This window comes from Chelonia mydas, chromosome 12 (assembly GCF_015237465.2).
Source record: "Chelonia mydas isolate rCheMyd1 chromosome 12, rCheMyd1.pri.v2, whole genome shotgun sequence".
NCBI lineage: Eukaryota > Metazoa > Chordata > Testudines > Cheloniidae > Chelonia > Chelonia mydas.
In genome coordinates this window covers 1884456-1912223 of record NC_051252.2, presented here as the reverse complement: position 1 = coordinate 1912223, position 27768 = coordinate 1884456, and the positions used below count along the sequence as shown (strand labels likewise).

General features: G+C 52.3%; 1 protein-coding gene across 7 annotated transcripts in view; it reads left to right on the top strand.

Annotated features, from left to right (window-relative positions):
• Positions 1-27768, top strand: part of CARMIL2 (capping protein regulator and myosin 1 linker 2) — a 146580-nt gene that overhangs the window by 53200 nt on the left and 65612 nt on the right. For all 7 annotated transcript variants that reach the window (XR_006285127.1, XR_006285128.1, XM_037877427.2 and 4 more), the window contains 6 exons: positions 4702-4806; positions 5997-6066; positions 7308-7389; positions 10181-10277; positions 11533-11590; positions 15163-15335. Coding sequence is in view for 5 of the 7 variants with exons in the window: in XM_037877427.2 (XP_037733355.1) it covers positions 4702-4806; positions 5997-6066; positions 7308-7389; positions 10181-10277; positions 11533-11590; positions 15163-15335 (585 nt within the window). In the remaining 2 variants the exon portion in view is untranslated. The remainder of the gene's footprint in view (positions 1-4701; positions 4807-5996; positions 6067-7307; positions 7390-10180; positions 10278-11532; positions 11591-15162; positions 15336-27768) is intronic.

The window sequence follows — 27768 nt, the reverse complement described above, 5'->3', positions numbered from 1 at the left end:
TACAGCCCAATATGCCGTTAGCCTTCTTGGCAACAAGGGCACACTGCTGACTCACCCAGCCATAGGCAGAGTTATATGGGCCCGTGGTGCCCCACAAGCAGCTCCCTGTCCCCGGAGTCACCGCCTGCTGTGGAGAGGCCCCAGCGCTGACCGGCTCCCAGCCCCTAGGCCAGAAACCCCCGCCAATGGGAGCTGCAGGGGCCGACGCCAGAGCTGCCTGGCTGTGCCTCCAGGGCGTGGGGGAAAGGGAGCCGCAGGCAGAGAGAGCAGCAGGAGTCTGTCACTGTCCGACAGACGCAGCCAGGGGATTGTGGGGACAGACAGATGGAGCTGGGGGTGGGGGAAAGGAGCCTCGATGGGCACCCCAGGGCTGGCATAAAATACACAGTACAGAGGGGGCTTCCTGAGGGGGCTATAGCAACACCCCCCCACAGAGCAGACCCAGGCTGTGGCTGGCTCCATCCAAAGACCCCCACAACCCTCTGCCCCCCCTGAGAGGGCCCCAATGGCCTCTGTGCCCCTGTCACCCCTCACCAGAGAGCCCTCCCCTTTGTGCCAGACAACTCCCCTCCCCCACGGCCTCCCCTGCTCCAGAGCTCCCTACAATCTCCCCCTTTGCCTCCCCCCCACCTCCAGCCCATTGGCCGGCAGGCTCCCAGTCTAGTGGCCAGCGCCGCCAATGGGAGCTGCACCTGAGGCAGGGGGCCTGCTTCATAGGCGTGCCCAGCACATTTCATTAGGGTGCGCACCCAGGGAATTCGATTTATTTATTTTTAAGGCGAACATTTAGCACACACTTTTCCACACTGAAAAAAACCAGTAACCTAGTTAATAATTAATTATAATAATAATATCAACTCATAGAATTAATGAAAAATGTGTATACTGTATATGAGATTATTATATGAGAAATGAAAATGAGCTTGCTTTGGGATTCTACAAGGCACTTATCATTTAAATACTTTTGGTACCCTGAGTAATGATAACACTTATTGCAAATCACATAAATAGGGATCTCATGGTCCCCTTCCTTCACCCCATTGCAAAGGCGCAGGTGTTATTGCTGGCTGACCTAGGGCTGCCGAAAACCCTATGGGCAAAACATATGGAAAGAAGAGGATCAATTTATACAGAGGGCTGAAGGGGGACTCCCACAGTGCATTAATTAACACTTAATAAATTCATCAAAATTAAATACATTACTTAGATAAGAACCCATAATGACAACTTTACTTCATGAGAAGCTCCAGAAAAAGAAGACCTAGAGGGAGTAATGGTAGGGGGAATCCCAGGGAAACCAAAGGGGCTGGTAGAGGGAGCAGACAGAGAACAAGGCTGGAGGCAGAGTGGCTGCAGGGTTGGCCCAGTCTTCTGCGTCTCACCTGTGGGTGGAGACACCGATCTCTATCACTGTAAGAGGGAACAATAGAATGCAATGCCCAGAAGAATGAATGACTAGAGTACAATTTCCTGAGGGACCCATACCCCTTGCAGAGCTTTTCTAGCTCTGACATTTACATTTCTACATGGTTTGGCCCACAGAAATAAAAATCTGCACATCTTCCGTGTGTTTTTGGACCAATGGGAAAAAAATCAGTTACAATTCAAGTGACTTTTAAAAGATGCAGACCTGCCTGGCTGTGCCTCCAAAGCACCGGCAGGGGGAGTCACAGGTGAGCAAGCCCCAGTCATCATGACCACAGGCACAGCAATTCTCTGGGCATTTAATTTCACTGAGGCAAGTAATTCAATCTACTCTTCCTTTCCAGACAGTTTGTGGCTTTTCTTGTAAGAAAACTTACAATTTCTTTGCAAAGAAGTCCATTTATAGTTTTTTCACTTGAAGTATATTTTCTGGTTGTTCATAAGGTCATTTATTTTGTTAACTCGGTTTCTTAGACAATTTTAAAAGTCACTTGAATTGTACCTGTTTTTTTCCATTGGTCCAAAAACACATGGAAGATGTGCAGACTTCTCTGTCACTGCCATTTTAAAATGAAGATTGATGTCTTTCTAAGACCTGCTGTCGCTTAGCCAGCTGGTCTGGGCTTGGTGCAGAAGTCACTGGCTAAGGATCTCTGGGCTGGGCTGTGCTGTGCTGGAGGGCAGATTGGCTGGTCTCAAGGGTTCTCTCAAGCCCTAGCAGCTCGGAATGCTGCCAGTGTAGCACTGTTTTGCAGATGCTCCAAATAGGGTTGCCAACTTTCTACTTGCACAAAACCGAACACCCTTGCCCCATCCCTCCTCCAAGGGCCCGCCCCTTCTCTGAGGCCCTACCTCCGCTCACTCCATCCACCTTCACTAACTCGCTTATTTTCACTGGGCTGTGTGACAGGGTCGGGCCAGATGGCTATAGGAGAGTAATAGAAGGCAGATATATTAGCCCCAGATTAAGTATGTCCCTTTTCCCTGGGTAAGATAACAAGGAAGGTTCCAGAACAATCAGGAACCTTCTGGAGACCATTAAGATGACAGGCTGATTAGAACACCTGCAGCCAATCAAGAAGCTGCTAGAATCAATTAAGGCAGGCTAATCAGGGCACCTGGGTTTAAAAAGGAGCTCACTTCAGTTTGTGGTGCACGTGTAAGGAGCTGGGAGCAAGAGGCACTAGGAACTGAGAGTGAGAACGTGGACTGTTGGAGGGCTGAGGTGTACAAGCATTATCAGACACCAGGAGGAAGGTCCTATGGTGAGGATAAAGAAGGTGTTGGGAGGAGGCCATGGGGAAATAGCCCAGGGAGTTGTAGCTGTCGCCCAGCTGTTCCAGGAGGCACTCTAGACAGCTGCATTCCACAGGGCCCTGGGCTGGAACCCGGAGTAGAGGGCGGGCCCGGGTTCCCTCCAAACCTCCCAACTCCTGGTCAGACACAGGAGGAGTCGACCTGGACTGTGGGTTCATGAAAACAGCCAACCTGAGGGCTGCCGTGGAGCTCCAAGGCGAGCAAATCCTTGGCCAATAAGTGCAAGACCCACCAAGGTAGAGGAAGGACTTTGTCACAGCTGGGGCAGGGGGTTTGGGTGCGGGAGGGGGTGAGGGCTCTGGCTTGGGGAGCAAGCTCTAGGTTGAGGCCAGAAATGAGGAGTTCAGGGTGTGGGAGGATGCTCCAGGCTGAGGCTGTGAGTTGGGATGCGGGACAGGGTGAGGGCTCCAGCTGGGGTTGTGGGCTCTGGGTTGGGGCCAGGGATGAGGGATTTGGGGTGCAGGAGGGGGCTTCAGCTGGGGGGTGGAGCTGAGGGTTTCAGAGTATGGGAGGGGTCTCAGGCTGAGGCAGGGAGTTCGGGTATGGGAGGGGGTACAGGCTCTGAGCTGGGGATGTGGGTTCTGGAGTGGGGCCAGAAATGAGGGGTTCAGGGTATGGGAGGGGGATTGGGGCAGGGGGTTGGGGCTTGGGGGTGGGGTGAGGGCTCCAGCTTGGGGTGCAGGCTCTGGGGTGGGACTGGGGATGAGGGATTTGGGATGCAGGAGGGTGCTCTGGGATGGGACTGAGGGGTTCAGAGGGTGGGAGGGGGATCGGGGCTGGGACAGGGGGTTGGGACGTGGGAGGCAGTGAGGGGGACAGGCTCCAGGCAGTGCTTACCTCAGACAGCTCCCAGAAGTAGCTGCATGTACCCCCTCCGGCTTCTACACAGAGGCACGGCCAGGCACCACTGTGTGCTGCCCTGTCCGCAGGCGCCACCTCTGCAGCTCCCATTGGCTGTGGTTCCTGGCCAATGGGTGCTGTGGAGCTGGTGCTTGGGGGAGGGGGGGGGGGACAGTGCGCAGAGCCCCCTGGCTACCCCTAGGCATAAGAGCCGCAGGGGAGACATGCCACTGCTTCTGGGAGCAGCGTGGAGCCACGGCAGGCAGGGAGCCTGCCTTAGCCCTGCTGTGCTCCCAGCTGGACTTAGAATCATGGAAAATTAGGGTTGGAAGAGACCTCAGGAGACCTTCATCTAGCCCAACCCCCTGCTCAAATTAGGGCCAGGGCCAGGACCAACACCAACTAAACCATCCCAGCCAAGCCTTTATCAAACTGGGCCTTGAAAACCTCTAAGGATGGAGATTCTACCACCTCTCTAGGTAACCCATTCCAGTGCTTCAGCACCCTCCTAGTGAACTAGTGTTTCCTAATATCCAACCTAGAGCTCCCCCACTGCAACTTGAGACCATTGCTCCTTGTTCTCTCATCAGCTACCACTGAGAACATGTGACCTCCATTGTCTTTGGAACCACCCTTCAGGCAGTTAAAGGCTGCTATCAAATCCCCCCTCACTCTTCTCTTCTACAGACTAAATAACCCCAGTTCCCTCAGCCTCTCCTCATAAGTCATGTGCCCCAGCCCCCTGATCATTTTTGTTGCCCTCCCGCTGGACTCTCTCCAATTTGTCCACATCCCTTCTGTAGGGGAGCCCCCAAAACTGGACACGGTACTCCAGATGTGGCCTCACCAATGCCAAATAGAGGGGAATAATCACTTCCCTCGATCTGCTGGCAGCAGTGCTGCCCGGAGCTGCCAGGATCCCTTTTCGACCGGGTGTTCCGGTCCAAAACTGGACACCTGGCAACCCTAGCTCCAAACCGACGGACTCTGTGATTTGGGGCTGGTGTCCAGGCCGTGTTACTGTCGACAGAGGCCATGGCTGAGTTGGGGTTAATTGAAATGGCAGAAAGGGGGCTGAGATGATATGCTGGGGTCCGATGCCTCTTCTGTTTGTTTTAGAAAGCTGAGAGATGTCCCTCCGGCCATCAAACTGTTTTTCAGCAAGGCGGCTGCCCTCCGATACGTCGGCCTGGCGTGTACCAAGCTGCCGCCAGAGGCCGTAAGGTAAGGGGCCTGTTTTCCAACGCACTTAGGGACAGAATTGCAAGGGCTCGGCACCCGTAACTGGGGACGGAGGCTAGTCACCGCTGTAAATCTAACATCTCAGCCCTAGTGATGCTCAGCCTGTACTCTGCAAATGAACACAGGTGCGAATAGCAAGGTCCTCGAGAGGGCGCCTTCTGGTTGCTGGTTGCACACATGTATGTAGACAGCGGGTGGGAAAACCAAAGCTGCGGGTGTCCTGGGGAGTCTTAGAGGATTAAATTGCTGTGGTTTGCAGTCGGGGGGTGCCAGGGCCGGCTCTAGGTTTTTTGCCGCCCCAAGTCTGTGTGGTTTTAAAAAAAAAAAAAAGGGTGGCTGGAATGCTGCCCCTGGAATTGTGCCGCCCCACGGATGTGCTTGCTTTGCTGGTGCCTAGAGCTGGTCCTGGGCGGGGAGTGTGTAGGATCCGAGTTACTTGGGCCGGAGATAACCTGCCTGAAACCACAGTCAGAGGGGCTTAGCCGATAACAGGCTATTGATTTAGTAAATCCCTATTTATTAAGCCCAGCTAATACATCTAGCAGCCTCCTCTGGGGCAGGGAGTTCCCCAGACATCCAAGTGCAGGCCGCCGCTGGTTCCAGTCTGATTCACCCTCCCCCATCATTCAGCACTGCCTGTCCTTTCCCCAGCCCCTTCAGTCCTGCTGACAACAGGGCGAGTGAGCGTGCACGAGACAAAGGAACTGAACTGTACTTGTGTCAAGGGGCAGCGGGGGCCCGTAGTGTGACCCCAGACGGGAGTGGTGACAGAGACTCCCTGGAGTCCAGCAGGGCCATTGCAGGTGCTGTGGATTAGCCGCAGAAGGCGCTCAGGTGTCATGCTGGTGGATGGCAGGGGAGAACCTAGGATAGCTAGGGCGGCTGGTGGGATGCACCTTTGGTTCTCCTAGCACCCTGCAGTGTTCCAGAGGGGCTGCAGGGCCAGGGAGCAAGAGCCAAGGCTGCTTCTACCCCCAGCTGCCCCAAGTGACCCCATGTTGTAGCCCCAGTGTGCACCCTGCCCTGCAGGGTGAGTGAGAGGGGAGTCACTGACTGTTCCCGGGGGTGTTTCCATGGGGAGGCTGGCAGCATATCCAGCTCCCTCTGCCTGCTGATGTGAGTGCTGGGTTCACAGCCTCTCGAAACGCTGGTTACTTTCTGGTTCATTGCAGGGCCTTGCTGCAGGGGTTGGCGTATAACTCTCAGATCAGTGACCTGCACCTGGACCTCAGTAGCTGCGAGGTGAGGACATGGCACGTGACCCAGTAAAGCGGAGCGACAGCTGAGTTCCAGCTAAACCATGACACTGCATCTGAGCCCCACGGCCCCGGGTGAAGAACTCCCGGGGCCGGGCAGTAAGTGTAGCTCACCCACCAGAGCACAGAGGCTGGGCAGAGCAGTAGGACTTCATGGACTTGCAGCCTTCCACCAAGGCCGAATTTTCAGCCCATTATCGAGTAGTTTAATTGTTACGCGGATGTTCCGATCTAGGCATTTACGAGGAGTGCCTGGGCAGAAGCCAAGCCAGGGGGGAGAGCATCATCCTGTGTAAGCCCACTGACATGAACAGAGTTAACTGTCTGAAAGGAGCCCCTCCTGCAGTGCCTGTGAGATAGCCAGGGCTGAGCCAGTTTTCTGCTGCTTCTGAGCACTGCCCGGCGCTGGCACCAGGCTGGGGAGCACTGCAGCTACGTATTCTGATTACAAATGGGCACTCCCATGGCAGGTCCTGCGATCCCGAGCCTCTCCCACCTTCCCTCCCGTCTGTGGGCCTCTTTCTGAGGGTTTCCTAGCACTTCTGCAGTGTTCACGATTTCCCCCCAGCGCCTTCGGAGGCTGATGGGAATGAGGATCCTGGCTGCGCTAACGGGAGTGGGAGTCAGATTGGGGTTAATGTCTCAGCTCTGCTGCAGCCACCTTAGGCCCGTCACACAGGGTCAAAGTTTGAAAAGCACCTAGGTGGTTTAGGCACCCTAATTCCCATTGAAAGTCACTGGGATTTAGGCTCCTGAAGGACTTTTGAAAATGGCTCCTCGGTCGCTCCTAAACTGCTTTTTGGAAAGTTACCATGAATCTCTCTGGTCCAGCTCCTCAAAGATAGTTAGGCACCTAACTCCCCTGGATTTCCTGGGCCTCTAGGCCTCAGTTTCCCCATCTATAATAATGCCCACCCACCTTTGGCGACAGCTTTGTGCCCCATGGCTGAAAAGTGCAAAGGGTTTTTATTTATTCCTTCCTCCACATGCTGTGTCTCTGCCCTGTGCTGGCAGTGGTGGCTTTGGTTCTAACCTGAGCCCGGGGCACGCTGTGCGAAAAATCTGCAGGCAGTTCATGGTGGGGTTCTGGGTTAGAATGTTTGCTTTTATTGCAGGATGATCCCAGGGGCACTAAGCGCTGACTCGACTTTCCCAACTGTCATGTTCTTGGTTGTGAAAATCCGAATGTTCCCTTTACTCTTGTTCTGTTTTGTCTTTCATTTAAAGTTGAGATCGGCAGGTGCCCAGGTGATCCAAGATCTGATTTTTGATGCCAATTCAATTAGGAATTTGGATTTATCAGACAATGGTAGGTACATAGTTTCTTTGACTTACAGTGAGCTTTGTCACCGTGGCTGGAAGTGTCTTTTCCTCTTAACCTTGGCACGAGGCTGTGTGCTGCCATTCTACAGAAGCCAAGATAAGTCCCCTGCCAGAACAGTGACTGAGGAGGTCAAGATCCCATCAATTGTTGTTGAAATAACCATTTAAAAGATGAGACTTGTTTTGATGAGGGGTGACTAACTGAGGCTCTCTGAGGTGCCATGTGTGGTTATATACCAGGGGTGGACAAACTTTTTGGCCCGAGGGCCATATCTGGATATGGAAATTTTATGACGGGCCATGAATGCTCATGAAATTGGGATTTGGGTGCAGGAGGGGGTGAGGGCTCTGGCTGGGGGTGTGGGCTCTGGGGTGGGGCTAGAAATGAGGAGTTCAGGGTACAGGAGGGGGCTTCGGGCTGGGGCAGGGGCTTGGGGGGGTTGGATGAGGGCTCTGGCGTGGGGCTGGGAGGTTTGGGGTGCAGGAGGGGGCTCCAGACTGGGACTGAGGGGTTTGGAGGGTGGGAGGGGGATCAGGGCTGGGGCAGGGGTTGAGGTGCAGGGAGTGGTGGTGAGGGCTCCAGCTAGAGGTGCAGGCTGTGGGGTGGGGATGAGGGGTTTGGGGTGCAGGAGGGTGCTCCATGCTAGGACTGAGGTTCAGAGGGTTGGAGGGGGATCAGGGCTGGGACAGGGGGTTCAGGTGCGGAAGGGTTCAGGCGCAGGCTGTGGACAGCGCTTACCTCAAGCAGCTCCCGGAAGCAGCGGCATGTCCCCCCTCCGGCTCGTAGCCCAAGGCATGGCCAGGTGGCTCTGCTGCGCATTGCCCCTTCCTCAGGCGCCGCGCCTGCAGCTCCCATTGGCCGCAGTTCCTGGCCAATGGGAGGTGTGGGGATGGCGCTTGGGGCGGGGGCAGCACGCGGAGCCCCCTGGCTGCCCCTAAACGTAGGTGCCAGCGGGGAGACACGCTGCTGCTTCTGGGAGCTGCGCAGAGCTGCAGCACGTGCGCACGGAGCAGCCGCGGACCCCGCTCCCCGGTTGGAGCATGGTGAACCCCACACCCCGCCCCCCCGTGGGAGCTCGAGGGCCAGATTAAATTGGCACGCGGGCTGGATGTGGCCAGTGGGCCGCAGTTTGCACACCCCGTTATATACGGTATTGCTGCCATCCCTGCCCTTGCTTCTTTGTATCGCTATTCGTAGGCATGCTTCCCCGTTTCCATGGCGTACTTCTTCCATTACTCCAAGACTCCATTGCTTTTGTTTGGTGCTTCTCTTCTGCCCCTATTAGCACTTGTCAGTAACGGGTACAAGGAGCGGCAAGTGGCTGGCTGGCTGGCATGCTGTAGCTGCGTTGTAGCTAGACCTGGCACGTTTTGTCCCGATGGAGCATTTTTCCATCAGAAAATGCCATTTGGCTGAAATAGAAACTATCTGTGGGAACATGTCAATTTCAATGGAATTTTTGACATTCTCCAAATGCTTTGGGTTTTTTAATGAAATCAAAAGCAAAGGTTTCCATTGACCCCAAGTTCATGGGTTTTTTTTAAATTTCATTTCTCGGCAGATTTCTTAATTCTTCGGTTTTGTTTCAATTAGGAACAAAAACCATTTTTGACATGGCAGAATTTCTTGTGGTTCCTGCACTGCTCTGGGAACTCCCTTCTCAAAATTCCCTGTGGCACTTCCCTTTTTATTGTTTCTGATGGAAGATTTCCCAAGTCTCTGCATCTCTTGACCTGCTAATGGGACTTGGGCGAGTAGCGTGGTGACTGGGGCTGACTGGCTTTACCACTCGACATGCCTGTGGAGGGAACGCGTAGAACCCTGCTGGGCTTGTCACAAGGCAGTTGCTTTGGCTGTATTTTCTGTATCTGAATTCTGGCTGGCTGCTGTTTGTTGGTGTTTAAGGGATTCTGTTTTGGGCGGGGAGGCAGACAGCTTTCCCCGTGGGCAAGCCCTGCTTCTTGGTACTCTGAGGGCTCCTGTGCCACCCCGCCATGCTTCCGTTGTCAGAGCCCACCTTCTTGAGCAGACAGCCCTCTCTGAGCTAAGTAACAGTGCGTGTCTGGCGGCCAAGGCGGGGGGCCTGATCTCCTGGGTTGTAGATCCCTTCCCTGCAGTCAGAAGCATCATCTCATTTCACTTCAAGCCAGGAGGGGAAGCACTGGGAGAGAACTGGCACTGTAGGCCCCTCTGTCAGCAGCCAGGAATGCTCCCAGCTGCCAAGCAGCCCCCCCATGCATGATTATGCCCCCCCTCCCCCAGGCTTTATTCCGTCTGTTCAGCCAGGTGCCCTGGGAGGAGCAGAGGCAGGATTGTTCTGCTGGCTCTCTCCACTCCACACAGGAGCTTAACAACCTGCCCTGGAGAAACATGGCCGTCTGAAAGCAGAGCCTGGGATTGGTCAAGCTGCCTGGGGGAATAGCCCACCAGGATCCCCCACATACCCATCCACTCTGCAAGGGCACTACCCTCCTCGGGCCAGCGAGTCACCATCTGCCAAGGCTGTGGTGCCCTGAAGGTGGCCAAGGGCCAGACTGAGTAGTTTGTCCATCTCCGTGGGCCTGTTCAGGTAGGGATGCGCCCCTCAGCATAAGGTTTAGCAGCATCTGGTGCTACGATAGCAAAATCTGGGCTTTTCTCACAACCCTCCTGCTGCAGGTGTGGCCGGCAGTTGCCACGTCTAACTCCTCTCCTCCCTGTTCATGCCAAGTGTCCTTGGGGCATTGGCAGTCAGACACTGGTCACGGATTGTCATTGCTGCTTTTGTGTTTTGTAGGCTTTGATGCTGACATGGTCACGTTGGTGCTGGCGATTGGCCGAAGCAAATCCATTAGGCACGTCTCCTTAGGAAAGAATTTTAACATCAAATCCAAGTAAGTGTCATGTGACTCATGCATGTAATGAAGTGAACTTTAACAGGCCTGGGCCTAATCCCCAATTTTTATACACACTAGGTATGTTGCAGGTAGTCAGATTACATTTATTTACTGCAATGACCGCTCAGACTGTAGCTTTGCGTTGTTAATCACCATTTGGCTTTGTGTGTACTGGCCCTTTAAATTATAATGCTCTTGTAAATCAACAGTATCAAAGCCATGGAATCATCTCCTAGAAATGTGGGGCTGGAACAGACCTGGAAGTCAGCCAGGCCAGCCCCCTGTGCTAAGGCAGGGCCAAGGAAACCTAGACCAGCCCTGAGAGGGCTTTGGCCAATCTGTTCTTAAACACTTCCAGTGACAGGGATTCCACCACCTCCAGTCCAGTCACAGCGGTACTGAATTTCCATGGACTATCATGAGTCCCAAAGGCCTGCGGTGTTTGCCTCAGTACTCAGCCCGATGCAGGTTTAGGGATGAGCTCTTGCTGCCTGAATTCAGACTGGAACCAGGTGCAGAGAGAGGCTTCTGGGGTGATCAGGGGACTGGAGAGAGCCTGTTGTGAGAGGAAACTAAAAGAGCTTGGCTTGCTTAGCCATGAGAGATGGGCTGATTGCTCTCTGTAAATATTGAGAGGGGTGGGACGGGGGAGAAGAGCTGTTTAAGCTAAAGGACAATGTTGGAACCAGGATAAACTGGCCAGGTGTACATTTAGGCTGGAAATTAGAAGGTTTCTTACCATCAGAGGGGAGGCTGTTGCAGCACCTCACCCAGCAGGAGTAGTGGTGCAAAGGACCCAACTAGTTTGAAGATGGGACCTTGATACATTTATGAAGGGGATGATCTGACGGGGTTGCCTGTGATTAGCAGAGGACTGGATTCCATGGCCATCCCTGCCAGTCCTATGTTCTTGGGTTACCGCCCAGTTGACATAATGCAGAGGCGCTGGGGTCTCAGGGGCAGGGACACTGCAGTGTGGTCACCCCCTCTTAGGCCAGCCAACAGGGAGGTGTAATTGAATATCTCTGAGAATGTTGCGGCCTCTCGGGGAAGTGCTCATTGCCACAGGCTGACTGCCACTAGGGAAAGGCTGGTGGCTTGCAGGAGAGAGGGAGGTGCATAGGTGAGCCGTGCGGTCAGAGTAATGTGCAGCCGCAATGGAACACTTCCCCCTTGGTGCTGACTTGAGCCCACGTCAGGCTCTGCTGTGCGATGGGGAAACACAGATAACCCCTCTGTATCTCCTCTGCAGGGACAATCTGGCCGACGTTCTCCACCGGATTGTTCAGCTCACGCAGGAAGACGACTGCGTAAGTGCTTGCTGCGGTGCCTGCCCGGAGCCCCATAACTGAATCATTCGCGCTGTTTCCTCTGAATTATTACTCTTCATTTCAGAATCCCCAGGCCAGCTGTGAGACAACTGGCCATTTTGTGTTTCAGTTCAGATGCAGAACATGGGGGAGTTGCTGTCTCTCTCTTCCATGGAGTCTCTCCCTCTGTGGCTGGTGTTAATCTGAAGGGAATGGTTGGACTGAGAAACAAATGCTTTTCTCTCTGTGTTTGGGAGAATATAGGAAAGGAATCAACAGCTGAGGGAGCAGGAGAGATGTGTGTTGTACGTAGGGGGATGGATAACAGCCCAGAACAAAGGTGATGCCCCTCTGCCGTGTACATTGGTCAAACTGGACAGTCTCTATGTAAAAGAATAAATGGACACAAATCAGATGTCAAGAATTATAACATTCATAAACCAGTCGGAGAACACTTCAGTCTCTCTGGTCACTTGATTATAGACCTAAAAGTCGCAATATTACAACAAAAAGACTTCAAAAACAGACTCCAACAAGAGACTGCTGAATTGGAATTAATTTGCAAACTGGATACAATTAACTTAGGCTTGAATAGAGACTGGGAGTGGATGGGTCATTACACAAAGTAAAACTATTTCCCCATGTTTATCCACCCCCCCCCCCGCCTCGGAGGAGAGGGATAGGATACAGAGGGCCCTAGACAAATTAGAGGATTGGGCCAAAAGAAATCTGATGAGGTTCAACAAGGACAAGTGCAGAGTCCTGCACTTAGGACGGAAGAACCCCATGCACCGCTACAGACTAGGGACCGAATGGCTCAGCAGCAGTTCTGCAGAAAAGGACCTAGGGGTTACAGTAGACGAGAAGCTGGATATGAGTCAACAGTGTGACCTTGTTGCCAAGAAGGCCAATGGCATTTTGGGAGGTATAAGTAGGGGCATTGCCAGCAGATCGAGGGACGTGATCGTTCCCCTCTATTTTACATTGGTGAGGCCTCATCTGGAGTACTGTGTCCAGTTTTGGGCCCCACACTACAAGAAGGATGTGGAAAAATTGGAAAGAGTCCAGTGGAGGGCAACAAAAATGATGAGGGGACTGGAACACATGAGTTATGAGGAGAGGCTGAGGGAACTGGGGATGTTTAGTCTATGGAAGAGAAGAATGAGGGGGGATTTGATAGCTGCTTTCAACTACCTGAAAGGTGGATCCAAAGAGGATGGATCTAGACTGTTCTCAGTGGTAGCTCAGTGTTCTGATGACAGAACAAGGAGTAATGGTCTCAAGTTGCAGTGGGGGAGGTTTAGGTTGGATATTAGGAAAAACTTTTTCACTAGGAGGGTGATGAAACACTGGAATGCATTACCTAGGGAGGTGGTGGAATCTCTTTCCTGAGAGGTTTTCAAGATCAGGCTTGACAAAGCCCTGGCTGGGATGATTTAGTTGGGGATTGGTCCTGCTTTGAGCAGGGGTTGGACTAGATGACCTCCTGAGGTCCCTTCCAACCCTGATATTCTATGATTATCACTACAAAAGGTTTTCTCCCCCCCCCCCCCCGCTCTCCTGCTGGTAATAGCTCACCTTACCTGATCACTCTGGTTACAGTGTGTATGGTAACACCCATTGTTTCATGTTCTCTGTGTATATAAATCTCCCCATTGTATTTTCCACTGAATGCATCCGATGAAGTGAGCTGTAGCTCACGGAAGCGTATGCTCAAATAAATGTGTTAGTCTCTAAGGTGCCACAAGTCCTCCTTTTCTTTTTGCGAATACAGACTAACACGGCTACTACTCTGAAACTGGGCTTCTGAAAATGTCACCTGTTTGGAAGGGCCTAGTCTTTTTAGGACCTCTTCTCAGGGCATTGAAAAGGCAATGAAGATTCATCTAGGCCAGGCAGTGGGTTAATGACCTGGTGCTTCCCCCAACCCCGCCATAACTGGACTTTTGGTTCAGGTGCAAATTAGCATCGAAAACTGGGCACCTGGCAATCCTAAATGGCACCCGGATGCAGAAGCCAAAACCCGGCCTGTCTGGGTATAACCCGGACAGGTGGCAATGCTAGTGTAGACACTTACACAGTGAGACCGACGTAACCTGCCCTGTGACACCCTCACTCTGTAGTTAGCCCGGCCTCAGCTGCTTAGATTTCACTTTTGTTACTCCTCCTTGTCAGCCTGCTAGTCCTCCGGGCATCCATAGCGTCTTCCAGGGAATAGAGGCTAGGCCGGACCTGAATTTCTAATTTGAAGAAACCCCTTTCAGGCCTATCCCCTGTGAAAGAGACACAAAAGGGGCAAGGGCACTGATGTTGTTTAATCTTTGCAGGTCTCCTTTAAAGGAGAAAACCCACTGGTGCATTACAGAATTCCTGCCACAGGCGGAAAAGGTCTATGCAGCCCAAATCCCATTAAACAGGCCTTTCCTGTTAATGTGATTACCAGGCTGTTAGTAGGTAAACGACAGCTTTATCCTCTCGGATTGCCCCCTCCTCCTGCCGAGGTACAGCGGGATCGAGAGGCCAGGAGTGGCTCAGACCTGCCCTGTGTTGTCGTCTCTGCTTTCCTCCCCCGGCTCTTGCAGCTTTTCTGCCTGTGGTAGGGCCAAATGATGTCTGTCTGTCCGTCTATACTTGTCTGGCCCCCATCACAGGAGTATCTGAGTGCCTCACAATCAGGAGTGGGTTCACCCTCGCTGTACTCTGGGGAAGCAGGGCATGCCTAGTGCCCCACAATACAGATGGGAACCTGAGGCACAGAGAGGCTAAGTGACTCACCCAGGGTCACACATGAGTCAGTGGCAGAGCAGGGCTTACTTCACCATCCTTTCCCCTGGCACAGGGACACTGGAACAGGGAAGAGGGCGCACAAATTCCCCTCTCCTTGCCCCTCGGTGTCTTTGTCCAAGGGCAGCTCTGCTTTGGCTTTGTCCATTCCCCAAGCATAGAGAACGCTGGAGCTCCTGAGCAGAGGGCTCTTGGGCAGGGCTACCTGCAGGCCTCTCGCCGGCTCCTGGCCTCATGCAAACCGCTTCCAGGTGCCTCCCTCCATGTCCCACCCCATCTATGAGCCTTGGCCTGGCCCTAGCTTTGTATTCATTAGCTTGTCCCTGCACTGACTGGCTGCCAAGGACTGCAGGCCAACAGAGCTAGAGCACAGCACACGGACCCAGCCCAGAGAGGGCAAAGAGCTCGTGAGCCGCACACGGCACTCTGGGGGGCAGGGATTTCCCAGCTGGTCCCATTACGCAGGTGGCCCAGTCTGTGTAGTTAGATGCGGGGGAGGGCGACCTGCTTCCTGGTAAAAAGAAAAGGAGGACTTGTGGCATCTTAGAGACTAACACATATATTTGAGCATAAGGTTTCGTGAGCTACAGCTCACTTCATCGGATGCAGCTCACGAAAGCTTATGCTCAAATAAATTTGTTAGTCTCTAAGGTGCCACAAGTCCTCCTGTTCTTTCTGCGGATACAGACTAACACGGCTGTTACTCTGAAACCTGCTTCCTGGTAGAGCCCTAGGGCCCCTGCAGCACCAGCACCTGATCATTTCTCCCTCTGGCATTTGTCTTCCAGCCTCTTCAGTCCCTGTCCGTGGCCGAATCGCGACTGAAATTGGGAACCAACGTCCTGCTGAATGCGCTGGGCAGTAACACCAGCCTCAGCACGCTCGACATCAGTGGGAACACCATTGGCGACACTGGAGCCAAGATGCTGGCCAAAGCCTTGCAGATCAATACACAACTCAGGTAATGCGTGTGAGTGTGCACGCGCGTGTGCAAGAGAGAGGCAGGCAGGCGGATGCTGGTAAGTGCTGAGTCTCAGCACAGCATGCCGGCTCTTGTGGGGCGCTGCCGGGCAGCGTTTCCAGAGGAGAGGGGAGGCGTCTGCCTCAGGGGTTTTGCTGAGCAGGAGGAAGGTGCTGTGTAAAGGCCCTAGGAATGCGCGGGGCTTCCATTGAATAGGGCAGGTGGCTGGAGAAATTTCTACCACTTGTTTAATGAAAACATACTGAGACTGATCCTTCATGGCAGATGCTGTCTCCTTCCCGACCCCCAGCCTGCCTCGTACCCACCCTCTCCTCCCAGCACTGCCTTCCCAGCAAGCTCTCCTAGTTCTCATATGCTCCTTGGCTTTGTTTTCACCTCTCAGAGCTGCTCACCTGTCCACGCGGGCCACTTGGCCTCTCTGTCCCCCCGCATGGCTGTCCTGTGTGCTGGGCACTCCCTGGCTCTGAGCCATTGGCACCTCAGCTGCACTGGGACGTCTGCCACCCGCAGTGCCTCGAAGTACAGTGAGCTGTGACATGTGATTGACATGACGTCCCCCCACCCATCTCTTCTTCACCCCCTTCAATTCCTCCCACCCTCAGTGTACTCTCCCCAGCCCCACTCCCCTGAGGATCCCTATAGCCCCTGTCCGGTCACTGCATCTGTCTCATCTCCATCTGTGGTGCTTATCCGGTGCCCTTCACTGTAGTATCTGTGCAGCCTGTAATAGATTTATTCCCCTGCACCCCGGTGCTTTTACCCTCCGAGATAATGGAGAACCGAGGCCTAGAGAAGCTAAGTGACATGCGCAGGGTCACTCGGGATGTTTGAGGTGGACCAGGAATTGAACCTGGATAGCTCACAGCTGCTCTACCCCCTGGGCCGTCCTTTCCCTCTCAGCCATTGGGTGCCCCTCAGTCTCAGCCCTGCAAAGCATTCTCGCTCTCCTATTGTGAACAGCTGCATGACGTCTTCTGTACGCACATCAGTCCTGTGGGGTGTGGGTCTGATCCGGCTGCCCAGGAAGCACCCGTGAATGCTGCCCTTGGGGCAGGTTTACATGTTTGTAACCATCAGCTGGTGTTAAGAGGGTGTGCTGAGCCCCTAGTCTATGCCCATTTAGATGGACCGTTTGTACGTGCTCATGCAATACAAGCTGATTATTGGCAACGTACTCCAGAGGAATGAAGGACCGAGTAAAGGAAACGCCTGGATTATATAATAGCTAAGCCTCCATGCCAGGCGTCTGGCAGATCAGCCTTCTGGTACTCTGCAATTCAATGTCAAGCCAAGTGCCTGTCAGGGCTGATTACTCCATTACCTGGCAGCGCTCTGCACCCTCAGCGTCACAGAGCGGATGAGGCTCTTCGCTGCAAGCTTCAGCAACGTCTCCAAGAAGGAAAAACCAGGGCTGTGTATCCCGGGCTTGCAGGTGCAGGAAGGAAGCTGCACTGTCCTTGTCCCTCTCCAGCGCTGGCCGTGCAGTGATCTACGGTGGCTGGCAGGGAGGGCATGGCCAGCTGGGCTGGGAGGAGAAAGGGGCACTCACTCTCCCTTCTTGGGGTAGTGGTAACACCCGCTCTAGGGCTTCCCTCACTGCAGAGGAGGCTGGGGCCAGCCACAGTAGATCACTGCACGGCCAGTGCTGGAGAGGGACAAGGACAGTGCCTGGCTCTGCACTGCCATTTCCACAGATCTTTGACTTACGCGAAGAGTCCGGCCACGTCCCTCCCTGCATCTTCAGGGGGCGTCACATTGACCATATAGCTCTCCCAGCTGCCCAACTGTTCCTCACCTGTACCAGGGGAGTCTATGACCCCCAATGCCTAATAGGGAGTCAGTGCATGCCCCAGCAATGCCACGGCTTCCTTCCTGCACCTGCAAGCCCGGGATACACAGCCCTGGTTTTCTCTTCTTGGAGACGTTGCTGAAGCTTGCAGCGAAGAGCCTCATCCACACTGTGATACTGAGGGTGCAGAGCGCTGCCAGGTAATGGAGTAATCAGCAGGGCTGGCCTTACCATGAGGTGAACTGAGGCGGCCGCCTCAGGTGCCAGACTGGGCGGCGGGGGGGGCGCCATGAGGACCCAGAGTGTAGAAAATGGTGTCTGCTGCTGGTGCATCTGTATCCTCTCTACTCGAGATGCACAGAGATGTGGGAGTGCTGTGCTGGAGGGAGGAGGGCACAAGAGACAGAACAGGCAGGCAGGAGAAAAGGGGAGCGGGAATAACAGAAGGCAGCAGGAGCTGCAGGGAGAGAGAGGAGGAGGAGGAGCTTCTTATGTACCTCTCTAGCCCCCCAGGAGCCTGGACTGATTAGCCCCAGCTTCTCAGGGAGCTTCCTGTGTCCTGCTGCTTCCCTGAACCCACTTGAGGAGAGCAGGCCGTCAACTGGAGTAGTAGGAGCCAGTTAGGCCCTAAGACGCTGATATCTTCCCTCACTCAGGCCCTGCTACCAGCTTGCTTATTTCTCCCCTTCAACTGAGTGTTGAGAGCCACTCTAGCTGGCACAGAACAGCAGCCATGAGTGAAAGAAGAATACGCCCTCCTGGGGCAGCATTCAGAAAAAGAAAAAAAGCAAAGGAAGCTTTTCTATCTAAGCAGGAAGTAGCTCTCCCGAGATACATAGACACAAATGTTCACGGTGAGCCTTCCGGCCCCAGTGAGGATGTGAGTGGTGAGGAGATGCCTGATCTTCCAGTCAGAGTGCAGGTGACCTGGCAGCTGCTGCAGCATCCATATCTCCATCTCAAGTGGATGTAGCCATGCACATTCCTGAAGAAAAGTGAAGATCAAAGAAGAGTATGGTGGAGGTGCAAGAAACGGCTGCTGCTGAGTTTAGTTCCTTGAGTCCAGAGGATCCAGGACTGTGGACCCGCTTGAGCAGTAGCCTGAGGGACTTCCTTGTACTGCATGGGCCACAGCAAGTGAAAAACGTCATGTTCCCCAAAGACAATGAAAATAGAAGTTTCCATCCAGCACGTTACTGGCGTGAAATCCCCAATGGTGACAAAGTGGAGAGGCCATGGCTTATGTACTCAAAACCCAGGATGCTGCATACTGGTTTTGTTGCAAACTCTTCCAGTCTAATGTTCCAGCCACCTTGGGTTCTACAGGAACAAAGGACTGGAAAAATCTGGCTAGAAATCTGGCATGCCATGAGAAGACAGCAAATCACCAGAGAGCATTCCACAGGCGGAAAGAGCTGGAGATGAGACTAAGGTTAAAGGCCACCAGAGATGATCAGCATCAAGAGAAGATTGCGTCAGGAGTCTCTTTACTGGCAAAATGTTCTGAAAAGGCTCATTGCCGTTGTGACAATGCTTGCGACCGAAACCCTAGCCTTGCGTGGCACTGCAGATTAGCTGTATGTGCCAAACAATGGAAACTTCCTGAAAATTGCGGAGCTGATGGCTGAGTTTGATGCTGTTCTCCAGGAGCATCTAAGAAGAGTCACCACCCAAGTCGTGGTACACACACCACTACCTTGGAAAAACAATTCAAAATGAGATCATGCAGTTACTGGCAACAAAAAAGTCAAACAGAAGATTGTGGCAGATCTGAAGTCAGCACGATATTACTCTGTTATTCTGGACGGCACACCTGACATCAGCCATATGGAACAAATGACTTTAATGGTGCATTTTGTAACAACAACAGAATCTAGTGAAAATGTCCCTGCAACGGTGACTGTCAGAGCATTTTCCAGAATGTATTGACATTGATGATACTACAGGAGCTGGTATGACAATGTGCTTCTTAAAAAGCTGGAAGATACGGGAATTGCAATAGCTGACATGAGAGGTCAGGGCTACGATAATGGTGCCAACATGAGAGGAAAGAACAGAGGAGTGCAGACACGGATCCGAGAGTTAAACCCTCGAGCTTTTTTTGTCCCATGCAGTTCTCATTCATTGAACTTGGTGGTCAGTGATGCAGCATCAGCTTCTAGAGAACATCTGGGAACATCCTGCCTGATACTGAAACCACTGAGTGCCATAGGATGGGAAAGTCGAGTGGAGGCGATAAAGCCTATCAAACACCAAATTGGAAAGATAGATGATGTCACTGTTGCCATTATGGAGGATAATGGTATGACAGGAACTGTTAGTGGGAGAACAGTGGCAGAGGGAAATGGAATCACCAGAAACATACATAACTTCACGTTTCTGTGTGGCTTAGTGTTGTGGCATGACAGACTGTTTGAAATAAATGTTGTAAGCAAGAGACTCCAAGGTGTTGACCTTGATATATCTGGAGCAATGGAACAACTGGACAAAGCAAAGTCATACCTACAGTCTTACTGGTCAGATGGGGGATTTCAAAACGTTCTGAAGAGTGCACCGAAGTTGGCAGAGGAACTGGAGCTGCAGCTAGCAAGAGATGTCAAGAGTAACAAAAAGGGTTTCTTCAGGTATGTTGGCAACAAGAAGAAAGCCAAGGCAAGTGTGGGCCCCGTACTGAATGAGGGAGGCAACCTAGTGACAGAGGATGTGGAAAAAGCTAATGTGCTCAATGCTTTTTTTGCCTCTGTCTTCACTAACAAGGACAGCTCCCAGACTGCTGCGCTGGGCATCACAACATGGGGAGTAGATGGCCAGCCCTCTGTGGAGAAAGAGGTGGTTAGGGACTATTTAGAAAAGCTGGACGTGCACAAGTCCATGGGGCCGGACGAGTTGCATCCGAGAGTGCTAAAGGAATTGGCGGCTGTGATTGCAGAGCCATTGGCCATTATCTTTGAAAACTCATGGTGATCGGGGGAAGTCCCAGATGACTGGAAAAAGGCTAATGTAGTGCCCATCTTTAAAAAAGGGAAGGAGGAGGATCCTGGGAACTACAGGCCAGTCAGCCTCACCTCAGTCCCCGGAAAAATCATGGAGCAGGTCCTCAAGGAATCAATCCTGAAGCACTTACACGAGAGGAAAGTGATCAGGAACAGTCAGCATGGATTCACCAAGGGAAGGTCATGCCTGACTAATCTAATCGCCTTCTATGATGCGATTACTGGTTCTGTGGATGAAGGGAAAGCAGTGGATGTATTGTTTCTTGACTTTAGCAAAGCTTTTGACATGGTCTCCCACAGTTTTCTTGTCAGCAAGTTAAAGAAGTATGGGCTGGATGAATGCACTATAAGGTGGGTAGGAAGTTGGCTAGATTGTCGGGCTCAACGGGTAGTGATCAATAGCTCCATGTCTAGTTGGCAGCCGGTGTCAAGTGGAGTGCCCCAGGGGTCAGTCCTGGGACCGGTTTTGTTCAATATCTTCATAAATGATCTGGAGGATGGTGTGGATTGCACTCTCAGCAAATTTGCGGATGATACTAAACTAGGAGGAGTGGTAGATACGCTGGAGGGCAGGGATAGGATACAGAGGGACCTAGACAAATTGGAGGATTGGGCCAAAAGAAATCTGATGAGGTTCAATAAGGATAAGTGCAGGGTCCTGCACTTAGGACGGAAGAACCCAATGCACAGCTACAGACTAGGGACCGAATGGCTCGGCAGCAGTTCTGCGGAAAAGGACCTAGGGGTGACAGTGGACGAGAAGCTGGATATGAGTCATAGAATCATAGAATATCAGGGTTGGAAGGGACCCCAGAAGGTCATCTAGTCCAACCCCCTGCTCGAAGCAGGACCAAGTCCCAGTTAAATCATCCCAGCCAGGGCTTTGTCAAGCCTGACCTTAAAAACTTCTAAGGAAGGAGATTCTACCACCTCCCTAGGTAACGCATTCCAGTGTTTCACCACCCTCTTAGTGAAAAAATTTTTCCTAATATCCAATCTAATTGCATTGCAACTTGAGACCATTACTCCTCGTTCTGTCATCTGCTACCATTGAGAACAGTCTAGAGCCATCCTCTTTGGAACCCCCTTTCAGGTAGTTGAAAGCAGCTATCAAATCCCCCCCTCATTCTTCTCTTCTGCAGACTAAACAATCCCAGCTCCCTCAGCCTCTCCTCATAAGTCATGTGTTCTAGACCCCTAATCATTTTTGTTGCCCTTCGCTGGACTCTCTCCAATTTATCCACATCCTTCTTGTAGTGTGGGGCCCAAAACTGGACACAGTACTCCAGATGAGGCCTCACCAGTGTCGAATAGAGGGGAACGATCACGTCCCTCGATCTGCTCGCTATGCCCCTACTTATACATCCCAAAATGCCATTGGCCTTCTTGGCAACAAGGGCACACTGCTGACTCATATCCAGCTTCTCGTCCACTGTCACCCCTAGGTCCTTTTCCGCAGAACTGCTGCCTAGCCATTCGGTCCCTAGTCTGTAGCGGTGCATTGGGTTCTTCCGTCCTAAGTGCAGGACCCTGCACTTATCCTTATTGAACCTCATCAGATTTCTTTTGGCCCAATCCTCCAATTTGTCTAGGTCCTTCTGTATCCTATCCCTCCCCTCCAGCGTATCTACCACTCCTCCCAGTTTAGTATCATCCGCAAATTTGCTGAGAGTGCAATCCACACCATCCTCCAGATCATTTATGAAGACATTGAACAAAACCGACCCCTGGGGCACTCCACTTGACACCGGCTGCCAACTAGACATGGAGCCATTGATCACTACCCGTTGAGCCCGACAATCTAGCCAGCTTTCTACCCACCTTATAGTGCATTCATCCATCCCATACTTCCTTAACTTGCTGACAAGAATACTGTGGGAGACCGTGTCAAAAGCTTTGCTAAAGTCAAGAAACAATACATCCACTGCTTTCCCTTCATCCACAGAACCAGTAATCTCATCATAAAAGGCGACTAGATTAGTCAGGCATGACCTTCCCTTGGTGAATCCATGCTGACTGTTCCTGATCACTTTCCTCTCATGTAAGTGCTTCAGGATTGATTCTTTGAGGACCTGCTCCATGATTTTTCCAGGGACTGAGGTGAGGCTGACTGGCCTGTAGTTCCCAGGATCATCCTCCTTCCCTTTTTTAAAGATTGGCACTACATTAGCCTTTTTCCAGTCATCCGGGACTTCCCCCGTTCGCCACGAGTTTTCAAAGATAATGGCCAAGGGCTCTGCAATCACAGCCGCCAATTCCTTCAGCACTCTCGGATGCAACTCGTCCGGCCCCATGGACTTGTGCACGTCCAGCTTTTCTAAATAGTCCCTAACCACCTCTATCTCCACAGAGGGCTGGCCATCTCTTCCCCATTTTGTGATGCCCAGCGCAGCAGTCTGGGAGCTGACCTTGTTAGTGAAAACAGAGGCAAAAAAAGCATTGAGTACATTAGCTTTTTCCACATCCTCTGTCACTAGGTTGCCTCCCTCATTCAGTAAGGGGCCCACACTTTCCTTGGCTTTCTTCTTGTTGCCAACATACCTGAAGAAACCCTTTTTGTTACTCTTGACATCTCTTGCTAGCTGCAGCTCCAGGTGCGATTTGGCCCTCCTGATATCTTTCCTACATGCCCGAGCAATATTTTTATACTCTTCCCTGGTCATATGTCCAACCTTCCACTTCTTGTAAGCTTCTTTTTTATGTTTAAGATCCGCTAGGATTTCACCATTAAGCCAAGCTGGTCGCCTGCCATATTTACTATTCTTTCGACTCATCGGGATGGTTTGTCCCTGTAACCTCAACAGGGATTCCTTGAAATACAGCCAGCTCTCCTGGACTCCCTTCCCCTTCATGTTAGTCCCCCAGGGGATCCTGGCCATCTGTTCCCTGAGGGAGTCAAAGTCAGCAGTGTGCCCTTGTTGCCAAGAAGGCCAATGGCATTTTGGGATGTATAAGTAGGGGCATAGCCAGCAGATCGAGGGACGTGATCGTTCCCCTCTATTCGACATTGGTGAGGCCTCATCTGGAGTACTGTGTCCAGTTTTGGGCCCCACACTACAAGAAGGATGTGGATAAATTGGAGAGAGTCCAGCGAAGGGCAACAAAAATGATGAGGGGTCTGGAACACGTGACTTATGAGGAGAGGCTGAGGGAACTGGGATTGTTTAGTCTGCGAAGAGAAGAATGAGGGGGGATTTGATAGCTGCTTTCAACTACCTGAGAGGTGGTTCCAGAGAGGATGTTTCTAGACTATTCTCAGTGGTAGAAGAGGACAGGACAAGGAGTAATGGTCTCAAGTTGCAGTGGGGGAGGTTTAGGTTGGATATTAGGAAAAAAATTTTCACTAGGAGGGTGGTGAAACACTGGAATGCGTTACCTAGGGAGGTGGTAGAATCTCCTTCCTTAGAAGTTTTTAAGGTCAGGCTTGACAAAGCCCTGGCTGGGATGATTTGATTGGGGATTGGTCCTGCTTTGAGCAGGGGGTTGGACTAGATGACCTCCTGAGGTGCCTTCCAACCCTGATATTCTATGATTCTAACTCCACACTGAAGCTATTTTCCCACCCATTCAAGAATACAAGAGTCACCGAAGAAGACATTTTGATTATGGGATTATCCCGTGCCTCATAAGAGACCCCAAACAATAATTCAAAGTTGAATTCTTTAACCAGGTGCTAGATTGTGCAATACAGTCAGCTGAAGAACGTTTCATGCAGCTCAAGGAACACAGCAGTATATTTGGGATGTTGTAGGATATTCCAAAACTCCTCACTCTACCTGAAGAAGACCTACAGCAGCAATGCAGGGCACTAGAGACATTGTTGACACATGATGACATGCACGATATTGATGCGAGTGATTTAGGTGATGAACTGAAAGCCCTTTTAAGATACATTTCAGCAGGATCAACTCCAAAGGCTGTTCTGGAATATATGTGCACAAATAAGATGACCACCCTCTTTCCAAATGCTTTTGTTGCTCTGCACATACTTCTAACACTTCCTGTAACAGTTGCCAGTGGAGAACGCAGCTTCTCCAAGCTGAAGTTAAGAAAAACACATCTACGCTCCACAATGACACAGGAGAGGCTGGTCGGCCTTGCAACCATCTCAACAGAGCATGAGCTGGCCCAGACTGTGGACCTTCATCAGGAAGCAGTTCAAATCTTTGCAGCCAAGAAGGCACGGAAAGCCCCACTTTGATTATTCAAACAGATAAAAATGCCAGTGTTTACTGTGCAGAGAAGAAACGTTACATTTGCTGTTCAGGTGTTTGAAAGTAAAGTGTTACTTAAAATTTTTGAACAAGGCATTTTAAGTTGAGTTCTCCTTTATCGGGGTCGGTAGCAGAACAGCACCATGAGAGGAGTAGAACTGGCAGAAGGCAGAATTGAGACCTTTCAAAGTTTTGTCCCAGGCGAGGGGGTGTCATTTGAGCTCCCTACCTCAGGTTCCAAAATGTTGTGGGCCGGTCCTGCAGGTGCAGTGTTACTCTCACTGGAGGATGGCTACCAACTTTGGCTCCCCTCTATGCTGCGTGACAGAGGGGAGTGGGCTGGCCAAGTGGTGACAGCCAGCTTTGCTGCCTTCTCTCCGCTGCTTTGGTGCCTATGGGTCACTGGCTCTCTCACTGCAGGGCCACAGGGCTCCAAATCTCCTGTCCAGTGGAGCTGGGAGGTGAAAGACGTGCCTTTACCCAACAGTGGGGCAGAGATTGGGGAGCCTCCCTGATCCAGAGCAGGACCCGTTAGTGATCTCATTGCATTCATTCCTGCATTTCTTCTCTGAGGAGAGCATTGCAAACCTCTGTGGCTGGTCACGTTCTCCAGGCCCGGCAGAGCAACGTGGGAGCTCGGCCTTATGCGTAGATCCCTCATTAGAGTGAGGCAGCTTAATAACCAGCTTCGCTAGCCACAGCGCGAGGCTGGGACTGCTGATCCCTATCTAGCCACCAATAGTTCTGTGTGCCCATTTCTGGCTCTCCAGTTCTCTGGCATGCAGCTCGCTAGCTGTGCCTCCTGGGCCCCGGTCCCTTGAGCGTTCACTCCTTGCCTGGCACCGGCTGACAGACATCCCTTGCCGAAGCAATAGGAACGGTGTCCTGAGCTATATAGCCCAGCCTCAGAGGGGTGGAGCTGGGAGACTACAGGCCCTGCAGGCAGGTGGTGGGAGGGGCTAGGTGGCCAGTGGAGAGCCATTTCCCCCCCAGAGGGGTTCTGGGATTAAGCACCTGGCATTCAGCAGCAGAGTGATCTCCCCTGGGGAGCGGGGTCACCTCTCGCTGCTGTTGCAAGATGAAGTTTGCACATCAAAACAAGGCAAACCTGGGGCTGGCGGGTCTCTCTGAGCTCATGTGCCGCGCTGTATGTCACTGTCTTGTGACCGGCATGGCCATGTCTGCCTGCCTCAGGGGTTAGCCCGGCCCCCAGAACAACTGACAAAAACTCTCCTGGCTGAATCCTGAGCCCCTGGCGAGGGAAGGGAAAGTCACAGCTCCCTCTGTTCAGATCCTTCCCGAGAAGGAAACTCCTGTGGGATGCCTGGGGGTTACAGGGAAAAGATCCTTCTTCATCCCGTGATGTTCGTCCCCCCGCTCTGAAATCTGCATTGGGAGCCTGTAGCCAGCCCACAGCTAGGGCTGGGGCATTCGCAAACTGGCAGCAAGAGAACTCCGTGGGGTTTAATTCACACCTGTCACTTCAGGCTCTGTGTGGGCGCGCTCTGATTGCAGTTTTTCTGTTTCCATTTTGCTCAAGGCAGTGAAAAATCCCAGCCTCTCAGCCCTGTTCTTTAACCCTCTGGTGCCTGGAGCTTACTCACTGCAGTATTGCCAAAGACCTGTCAAAATCAGGGGTCAGGCCCCCAGAATCACAAGATTGGCTTTAAAATCATGAGATTTTGAACTTGTGGGTTTGGTTTCTTTGGTGCCTGGTGTCCAGGCCTGTAGGTGGCATGCAGGCCGCGTTTCCATGCTTTTCTCCACAACCACCAATGCTAGAGTCTTTTAAAAAAAATGTATTTTTAATGCAAGGTGAGATTGTCTATGTAATCGCATGACTCCAGGAGCTGGGGGCTTTAAGAAAGACACCAAAGCTCACAGGATTCATGATGCATCCCACGAATTGGTGACGCTGCTCTTGTGCGATTTGGGCTCTCTTCTCTGCAGTGGGCGATTGGTGAAGCTAACAACCCCAGGCCAGGGATACCTGCTTAGCCCATTGCACATGCCAGCTGAAGGGTCCGAGCTTTCAAAAAGCCACGACCTGAGTTTGGCTTCACCACTTGTGCAGGGCAGCTCATCCGGCCTGTGATATAGTCCCCTGCTTGTGGCTGAGCTGCGGCAATCGCCACAGAGTCTGCCACAGGGCAGGCCTCCCTGACCCAGCCCCTCCAGCGTGGTGAGTGATCACACCAGAGCCCAACAGGGTTGCCTCCTGGGGACGTGCTGTATGGGCAGTTGCAGCAGCTGCCCGGCTCTCCAAGCCCTTGGTGAGATCGTGCTGTGCTGCCGGCACGACAGAGAAGATGCATGTTGCCCTTCTCACTTTCCCGCCTGGCAGGGCAGTGGTGGTGGTTTCACTGCAGCATCCCTTGCTCCCTGGGTGCATTGTCCTTTTACAGCCTCTGCAGGCGACTGGTGGTGGGTTCTCACTGGAAACGGACACAGCAGCCACGCGCTGTGGAGCAAAGAGATCTCAGTGAGACCCCACTCAGCACCCTGCAGCCAGCATGGATGATAACTCACCGGAAAGTCCCTGAATGGGTTGGGCTGCTCCATTTCCCAGAATCACTCCACTTTTCATTTTAGAGGTACTGGGATACTGCAGGGAGGGGCCAGATAAGTCCCCAGAGAGAGATTTGCCAAAGGGATGCGTTCAGCCAGTCCAATAACACCATTCTAAACCCCAGCCAAAACCCTGCTCTCAGCCCCCCAAAACTTGAGGGCAGTTCAGGTCTTTAGTGTCCCTCATGCTGGAGAAGAGACAGGCCTGTGCTCTGTATAAGGAGAATTCCTCATTGACTCAGCCAGCCCCTGGAGTTTTCCAGCTCCCAGACTAACACAGCCTATGGGCCATACAGGATCTCCTTAAACCTTGGCCTGGATTTAGCAGCTCAGGAAGGAGCTGCTCATTACACTAGAGCTGTGGTTCTCAGCCAAGGGTACGCATACCCCTTGGGGTACACAGAGGTCATCCAGAGGGTACAGCATCTCATCTAGTGTGACAGGGTCAGGCCAGATGGCTATAGGAGAGTAATAGAAGGCAGATATATTAGCCCCAGGCTAAGTAGGTCCCTTTTCCCTGGGTAAGGGAACAGAGAAGGTTCCAGAACAATCAGGAACCTTCTGGAGACAATTAAGACTGGCTGCAGATGTTCTAATCAGCCTATTAAGAAGCTGCTAGAATCAATTTAGGCAGGCTAATCAGGGCACCTGGGTTTTAAAAAGGAGCTCACTTCAGTTTGGTGTGTGTGTGTGTGTGAGGAACTGGGAGCAAGAGGCACTAGGAGCTGAGAGTGAGAACGCGGACTGTTGGAGGACTGAGGAGTACAAGCGTCATCAGACACCAGGAGGAAGGTCCTGTGGTGAGGACAAAGAAGGGGTTGGGAGGAGGCAATGGGGAAGTAGCCCAG